Source organism: Pseudophryne corroboree, chromosome 2, assembly GCF_028390025.1.
Source record: "Pseudophryne corroboree isolate aPseCor3 chromosome 2, aPseCor3.hap2, whole genome shotgun sequence".
Taxonomy (NCBI): Eukaryota; Metazoa; Chordata; class Amphibia; order Anura; family Myobatrachidae; genus Pseudophryne; species Pseudophryne corroboree.
Window position 1 is genome coordinate 523,717,316 of NC_086445.1, and position 9,125 is coordinate 523,726,440.

Here is a 9,125-nt window from a genome sequence, read left to right on the forward strand (position 1 = left end):
AGTGTTGAAGTACACCAGGATGAGGAGGATATGGGTGTTGCTGGCGCTGGGGAGGAAATTGACCAGGAGGATTCTGATGGTGAGGTGGTTTGTTTAAGTCAGGCACCCGGGGAGACACCTGTTGTCCGTGGGAGGAATATGGCCGTTGACATGCCAGGTGAAAATACCAAAAAAATCAGCTCTTCGGTGTGGAGGTATTTCACCAGAAATGCGGACAACAGGTGTCAAGCCGTGTGTTCCCTTTGTCAAGCTGTAATAAGTAGGGGTAAGGACGTTAACCACCTCGGAACATCCTCCCTTATACGTCACCTGCAGCGCATTCATAATAAGTCAGTGACAAGTTCAAAAACTTTGGGTGACAGCGGAAGCAGTCCACTGACCAGTAAATCCCTTCCTCTTGTAACCAAGCTCACGCAAACCACCCCACCAACTCCCTCAGTGTCAATTTCCTCCTTCCCCAGGAATGCCAATAGTCCTGCAGGCCATGTCACTGGCAAGTCTGACAAGTCCTCTCCTGCCTGGGATTCCTCCGATGCATCCTTGCGTGTAACGCCTACTGCTGCTGGCGCTGCTGTTGTTGCCGCTGGGAGTCGATGGTCATCCCAGAGGGGAAGTCGTAAGCCCACTTGTACTACTTCCAGTAAGCAATTGACTGTTCAACAGTCCTTTGCGAGGAAGATGAAATATCACAGCAGTCATCCTACTGCAAAGCGGATAACTGAGTCCTTGACAACTATGTTGGTGTTAGACGTGCGTCCGGTATCTGCCGTTAGTTCACAGGGAACTAGACAATTTATTGAGGCAGTGTGCCCCCGTTACCAAATACCATCTAGGTTCCACTTCTCTAGGCAGGCGATACCGAGAATGTACACGGACGTCAGAAAAAGACTCACCAGTCTCCTAAAAAATGCAGTTGTACCCAATGTCCACTTAACCACGGACATGTGGACAAGTGGAGCAGGGCAGGGTCAGGACTATATGACTGTGACAGCCCACTGGGTAGATGTATGGACTCCCGCCGCAAGAACAGCAGCGGCGGCACCAGTAGCAGCATCTCGCAAACGCCAACTCTTTCCTAGGCAGGCTACGCTTTGTATCACCGCTTTCCAGAATACGCACACAGCTGAAAACCTCTTACGGCAACTGAGGAAGATCATCGCGGAATGGCTTACCCCAATTGGACTCTCCTGTGGATTTGTGGCATCGGACAACGCCAGCAATATTGTGTGTGCATTAAATATGGGCAAATTCCAGCACGTCCCATGTTTTGCACATACCTTGAATTTGGTGGTGCAGAATTTTTTAAAAAACGACAGGGGCGTGCAAGAGATGCTGTCGGTGGCCAGAAAAATTGCGGGACACTTTCGGCGTACAGGCACCACGTACAGAAGACTGGAGCACCACCAAAAACTACTGAACCTGCCCTGCCATCATCTGAAGCAAGAAGTGGTAACGAGGTGGAATTCAACCCTCTATATGCTTCAGAGGTTGGAGGAGCAGCAAAAGGCCATTCAAGCCTATACAATTGAGCACGATATAGGAGATGGAATGCACCTGTCTCAAGTGCAGTGGAGAATGATTTCAACGTTGTGCAAGGTTCTGATGCCCTTTGAACTTGCCACACGTGAAGTCAGTTCAGACACTGCCAGCCTGAGTCAGGTCATTCCCCTCATCAGGCTTTTGCAGAAGAAGCTGGAGGCATTGAAGAAGGAGCTAAAAGGGAGCGATTCCGCTAGGCATGTGGGACTTGTGGATGCAGCCCTTAATTCGCTTAACAAGGATTCACGGGTGGTCAATCTGTTGAAATCAGAGCACTACATTTTGGCCACCGTGCTCGATCCTAGATTTAAAGCCTACCTTGGATCTCTCTTTCCGGCAGACACAGGTCTGCTGGGGTTGAAAGACCTGCTGGTGACAAAATTGTCAAGTCAAGCGGAACGCGACCTATCAACATCTCCTCCTTCACATTCTCCCGCAACTGGGGGTGCGAGGAAAAGGCTCAGAATTCCGAGCCCACCCGCTGGCGGTGATGCAGGGCAGTCTGGAGCGACTGCTGATGCTGACATCTGGTCCGGACTGAAGGACCTGACAACGATTACGGACATGTCGTCTACTGTCACTGCATATGATTCTCTCAACATTGATAGAATGGTGGAGGATTATATGAGTGACCGCATCCAAGTAGGCACGTCACACAGTCCGTACTTATACTGGCAGGAAAAAGAGGCAATTTGGAGGCCCTTGCACAAACTGGCTTTATTCTACCTAAGTTGCCCTCCCACAAGTGTGTACTCCGAAAGAGTGTTTAGTGCCGCCGCTCACCTTGTCAGCAATCGGCGTACGAGGTTACATCTAGAAAATGTGGAGAAGATGATGTTCATTAAAATGAATTATAATCAATTCCTCCGCGGAGACATTGACCAGCAGCAATTGCCTCCACAAAGTACACAGGGAGCTGAGATGGTGGATTCCAGTGGGGACGAATTGATAATCTGTGAGGAGGGGGATGTACACGGTGATATATCGGAGGGTGAAGATGAGGTGGACATCTTGCCTCTGTAGAGCCAGTTTGTGCAAGGAGAGATTAATTGCTTCTTTTTTGGGGGGGGTCCAAACCAACCCGTCATATCAGTCACAGTCGTGTGGCAGACCCTGTCACTGAAATGATGGGTTGGTTAAAGTGTGCATGTCCTGTTTTGTTTATACAACATAAGGGTGGGTGGGAGGGCCCAAGGACAATTCCATCTTGCACCTCTTTTTTCTTTTCTTTTTCTTTGCATCATGTGCTGATTGGGGAGGGTTTTTTGGAAGGGACATCCTGCGTGACACTGCAGTGCCACTCCTAGATGGGCCCGGTGTTTGTGTCGGCCACTAGGGTCGCTAATCTTACTCACACAGTCAGCTACCTCATTGCGCCTCTTTTTTTCTTTGCGTCATGTGCTGTTTGGGGAGGGTTTTTTGGAAGGGACATCCTGCGTGACACTGCAGTGCCACTCCTAGATGGGCCCGGTGTTTGTGTCGGCCACTAGGGTCGCTAATCTTACTCACACAGTCAGCTACCTCATTGCGCCTCTTTTTTTCTTTGCGTCATGTGCTGTTTGGGGAGGGTTTTTTGGAAGGGCCATCCTGCGTGACACTGCAGTGCCACTCCTAGATGGGCCCGGTGTTTGTGTCGGCCACTAGGGTCGCTAATCTTACTCACACAGTCAGCTACCTCATTGCGCCTCTTTTTTTCTTTGCGTCATGTGCTGTTTGGGGAGGGTTTTTTGGAAGGGCCATCCTGCGTGACACTGCAGTGCCACTCCTAGATGGGCCCGGTGTTTGTGTCGGCCACTAGGGTCGCTAATCTTACTCACACAGCTACCTCATTGCGCCTCTTTTTTTCTTTGCGTCATGTGCTGTTTGGGGAGGGTTTTTTGGAAGGGCCATCCTGCGTGACACTGCAGTGCCACTCCTAGATGGGCCCGGTGTTTGTGTCGGCCACTAGGGTCGCTAATCTTACTCACACAGCTACCTCATTGCGCCTCTTTTTTTCTTTGCGTCATGTGCTGTTTGGGGAGGGTTTTTTGGAAGGGACATCCTGCGTGACACTGCAGTGCCACTCCTAGATGGGCCCGGTGTTTGTGTCGGCCACTAGGGTCGCTTATCTTACTCACACAGCGACCTCGGTGCAAATTTTAGGACTAAAAATAATATTGTGAGGTGTGAGGTATTCAGAATAGACTGAAAATGAGTGTAAATTATGGTTTTTGAGGTTAATAATACTTTGGGATCAAAATGACCCCCAAATTCTATGATTTAAGCAGTTTTTTAGTGTTTTTGGAAAAAAACACCCGAATCCAAAACACACCCGAATCCGACAAAAAAAATTCGGTGAGGTTTTGCCAAAACGCGGTCGAACCCAAAACACGGCCGCGGAACCGAACCCAAAACCAAAACACAAAACCCGAAAAATTTCAGGCGCTCATCTCTAATAATGTCTCAAGGTCATTGCAGTGTGTGGCATAATGTGTCACAGGCATTGCATGTGCTATAATGTATCGGGCATTGCAGTGTGTGGCATAATGTATCACGGACATTGCGGTGTGTGTCATAATGTGTCACAGACATTGTATGTGCTATAATGTATCAGGGGCATTGCAGTGTGTAGCATAATGTATAACGGGCATTGCGATTCCTGTCATAATGTGTCACAGGCATTACGGTGTGTGGCATAATGTGTCACAGGCATTACGGTGTGTGGCATAATGTGTCGGGGGCATTACAGTGTGTGCATATTGTGTCATGTGCATTATTGTGTGCGGCATAATGTCTAAGGGCCATTGCAGTATGTGGCATAATGTATACTGGGCATTACTATAAGGAAGAAAAATGGCAAATAATGTAAGGGGCATGAATCAGGATTATTTTTCTTTCCTGTGGTGGCCAACGTATGGGCGTGCAGGTTGCAAAACTGGGGTATAAGGTAGTCTTTTCCTGCAATGCCACGCCCCTTTATGCGAAACCACGCCCATTCCAATGAAACCACACCCCTTTTTTGCCGCGCACGCGTATTTATCCCTCTCTTGCGCCGAACAATTTTTTGGCTTGGGGGAGGAAAATTTCTAGTTACACCACTGTGGATGAGATAAGTTACAATAACAAATGTAGTGTCATGCATCGGACTCTGACACCGTCTTAACCAGACCTGATGTTTTCACTTCATCTGCTGGGGAGCTCCTGCTAATCACTAGTAAACATAAACATATTCAACCTGGATGACTTGGAGCTTATTTCTGGCTTCTGCAATGCATGGGAAACACCATGGGGGAAATTTACTAAGCTCCCGATTTTGACCGAGATGCCGTTTTTTCATCAAAGTGTCATCTCGGTAATTTACTAAGCAATAATCACGGCAGTGATGAGGGCATTCGTAATTTTTTGCAAGTCCAAGAAAAAAATTACGAATGAATACACCATCGGTCAAAACGCGGCTGTTTAAGTATGAATCTCGGTAATTTACTAAGAAGTGCAAAGCAAAAAAAAAACAAACACTGCCGTGAAAAATTACAACTCGTAAAAAAGTGCAAAAAAAAACTAGACCTGCTTTTTTTTTCCGTGATTGGATAGGCATGCAGGGATCCATGAGATCCGTGCATGTATATCAGTGGGAAGGGGTGGGAAAGTTGTTATTTTATTAAAAAAAATTGCGTGGGGTCCCCCCTCCTAAGCATAACCAGCCTCGGGCTCTTTGAGCCGATCCTGGTTGCAGAAATATGGGGAAAAAATTGACAGGGGTTCCCCCATATTTAAGCAACCAGCATCGGGCTCTGCGCCTGGTCCTGGTTCCAAAAATACGGGGGACAAAAAGAGTAGGGGTCCCCCGTATTTTTAAAACCAGCACCGGGCTCCACTAGCTGGACAGATAATGCCACAGCCGGGGGTCACTTTGATATAGTGCCCTGCGGCCGTGGCATCAAAAATCCAACTAGTCACCCCTGGCCGGGGTACCCTGGGGGAGTGGGGACCCCTTCAATCAAGGGGTCCCCCCCCCCAGCCACCCAAGGGCCAGGGGTGAAGCCCGAGGCTGTCCCCCCCCATCCAATGGGCTGCGGATGGGGAGGCTGATAGCCTTTTGTGATAATGAAAAGATATTGTTTTTAGTAGCAGTACTACAAGGCCCAGCAAGCCTCCCCCGCATGCTGGTACTTGGAGAACCACAAGTACCAGCATGCGACGGAAAAACGGTCCCGCTGGTACCTGTAGTACTACTACTAAAAAAATACCCAAAAAAAGACAAGACACACACACCGTGAAAGTAAAGATTTATTACATACATGCACACAAACATACATACATACTTACCTTATGTTCACACGCAGGTCGGTCCTCTTCTCCAGTAGAATCCAAGGGGTACCTGTTGAATAAATTCTACTCACCAGATCGCGGGTCCCAGGGTCCTCGGGGCATCCATTTGTAATCCACGTACTTGCATAAAATAAGAAAACGGAAAGCCGAGCCACGAACTGTAAGGGGCCCCATGTTTTCACATGGGACTCCTTTCCCCGAATGCCAGAAACCCACTCTGACTGATGTCTAAGTGGGTTTCTTCAGCCAATCAGGGAGTGCTACGTTGTAGCACTCTCCTGATCGGCTGTGTGCTCCTGTACTGAGTGACAGGCGGCACACGGCAGTGTTACAATGTAGCGCCTATGCGCTCCATTGTAACCAATGGTGGGAACTTTCTGCCCTGCGGTTGACCTAAAGTGACGTCACCGCTGAGCAGAAAGTTCCCACCATTGGTTACAATGGAGCGCATAGGCGCTACATTGTAACACTGCCGTGTGCCGCCTGTCACTCAGTACAGGAGCACACAGCCGATCAGGAGAGTGCTACAACGTGGCACTCCCTGATAGGCTGAAGAAACCCACTTAGACATCAGTCAGAGTGGGTTTCTGGCAGTCGGGAAAAGGGGATCCATGTGCAAACATGGGTCCCCTTTTAGTGCGTGGCTCGGGTGTCCGTTTTGTTATTTTTTTCAAGTACGTGGATTACACCTGGATTCCCCGAGGACCCTGGACCCCTGGATCTCGTGAGTATAATTTCTTCAACAGGTACCCCTTGGATTCTACTGGAGAAGAGGACCGACCTGCGTGGGAACATAAGGTAAGTATGTATGTATGTGTGTATGTATGTAATAAAATTATACTTTCACGGTGTGTGTGTCTTGTGTTTTTTTGGGTATTTTTTTAGTAGTAGTACTACAGGTACCAGCGGGCCCGTTTTTCCGCCGCATGCTGGTACTTGTGGTTCTCCAAGTACCAGCATGCGGGGGAGGCTTGCTGGGACTTGTAGTACTGCTACTAAAAACAATATCTTTTCTTTTACAACAAAGGCTATCAGCCCCCCCATCCGCAGCCCATTGGATGGGGGGGACAGCCTCGGGCTTCACCCCTGGCCCTTGGGTGGCTGGGGGGGGGGGACCCCTTGATTGAAGGGGTCCCCACTCCCCCAGGGTACCCCGGCCAGGGGTGACTAGTTGGATTTTTGATGCCACGGCCGCAGGGCACTATATCAAAGTGACCCCCGGCTGTGGCATTATCTGTCCAGCTAGTGGAGCCCGGTGCTGGTTTTAAAAATACGGGGGACCCCTACTCTTTTTGTCCCCCGTATTTTTGGAACCAGGACCAGGCGCAGAGCCCGATGCTGGTTGCTTAAATATGGGGGAACCCCTGTCATTTTTTTTCACATATTTCTGCAACCAGGATCGGCTCAAAGAGCCCGAGGCTGGTTATGCTTAGGAGGGGGGACCCCACGCAATTTTTTTTAAAATATTTGACAGTGTTTAATTTAAAAAAAAAAAAAAAAAAAAATGAACCCCAGCACGGTTCACACAGATCCGGCCGAGATTCATTGTAAAAAAGTCGGCAGTGTTTTGCTAATCACTGCCGTAAAAATAGAAAAAAAACCACGAATGACATCGACATCGGAACAAAAGAAAAACCCGAATACGACAGCTTAGTAAATTAGTCGTAATCAATTCAAAAAGTTGCAGTTTTACACTTTCGATGTCATTCGTGATTGAACTTTGACCTGAAACGGGAAAATACGAATGTTAGTAAATTTACCCCCATGTTGGATTAAACAGTTGACTCCAGTTTCTCCTAATCACAGAGGGATTAGCTTCCACCTGACCAGAGGCACAAATGACTATTCAGCGTGTCCTATTTCAACCATTCACTTGCATCTGCTCATTGCCAGTACAGCTTGGATTTTGTCAATTCCTGGTTCCAATATCAGCAGCTCCATTTCCTTATTTCAGGTTGGATTGCTGTATCTACTGCCTGGTGCAGATTCCATGGTGCATTCTCAAGTTCTGAGTTCATCAGTTCCTTTTCCCTGCTTCAGCTTCTTATATTTTGTCTGTGTGCAATCCTGTGCAGTTTCCAAACTGCTAATCATCTCCAGGTTGCAAAGCCTGTGCAGTTAACCTGCCACTGCTCTCCTGTGCAGTTCCCAGTCTGCTAATCATTCCCACATCCAGTACCTGCATGTATTTTACTCACAGCCTGCAGAGTGTGCAACCATGATCTGTGTACATTACCACTCTTAACCTGCAGAGCACACAACCTATACCTGTGTGTGAATACCATCTATCATCAGCAGGCTGCCAACCTTCTCCAGTGTGCGCAGTTACTGTACATCACTAGCAGAGCCCACTCCTGTTCACCATATTCGTAGTTCCAGTGGCGGAACCAGCGAGCGGTGGGCCCATGTGCGACAAAATGGCTTGGGCCCCCCCCATCCAAGTCCACCCCCTCACCCCTGGAGAGGATCTGGTGAGGGGAACCTGCTCAGGGAAGTGGATACTTAGCAACAGTGCCGTAACTAGACATTTTAGCACTGTGTGCAAGAAACGGCATTGGAGCCCCACCCCTGCATGCAAAACAGGGGCAGTGCGCGCTGTAGGCGCGCGCAAAAATACATAGTGGCGTGGCTTCGTGGGGAAGGGGTGTGGCCACAAAATAATACCAATTCATAAAACGGTGCACAGTAATCTCCATTATTCAAATTACGCCGCACAGTAGCACCACTACACCAGGTAGAGACCCTTTTACACCTTACAGCGGACAGATTCATCTTTTTACACATTACAGCAGACAGCGTCCCCTTTTTACACATTACAGCAGACAGCGTCCCCCTTTTTTACACTTAACGGCAGACAGCGTGCTCTTTTTACACATAACGGCAGACAGCGTGCACTTTTTACACATAACTGCAGACAGCGTCCCCTTTTTACACATAACGGCAGACAGCGTGCCCTTGTTACACATAGCGGCAGACAGCGTACACTTTTTTCACATAACGGCAGACAGCGTGCCCTTGTTACACATTACGGCAGTCAGATTCCCCCTTTTTACACATTGCGGCAGACAGCGTGTCCTTGTTACACATAGCGGCAGACAGCGTACACTTTTTACACATAACGGCAGACAGCGTGCCCTTGTTAAACATAGCGGCAGACAGCGTACACTTTTTTCACATAACGGCAGACAGCGTGCCCTTGTTACACATTACGGCAGGCAGATTCCCCCTTTTTACACATTGCGGCAGGCAGATTCCCCATTTTTACACATAGCGGCAGG

At 48.5% G+C, this 9,125-nt stretch overlaps 1 protein-coding gene across 1 annotated transcript in view; it reads right to left on the minus strand.

Annotated features, from left to right (window-relative positions):
- Nucleotides 1-7,937, minus strand: part of LOC135033639 (gap junction beta-3 protein-like) — a 61,802-nt gene extending 53,865 nt beyond the window's left edge. Inside the window, exon 1 of the mRNA XM_063954199.1 lies at nt 7,608-7,937. Within this exon, the coding sequence (XP_063810269.1) occupies nt 7,608-7,613 (6 nt within the window). The 5' untranslated portion in view covers nt 7,614-7,937. The remainder of the gene's footprint in view (nt 1-7,607) is intronic.
- Between the last annotated feature and the right edge of the window lie 1,188 nt (nt 7,938-9,125).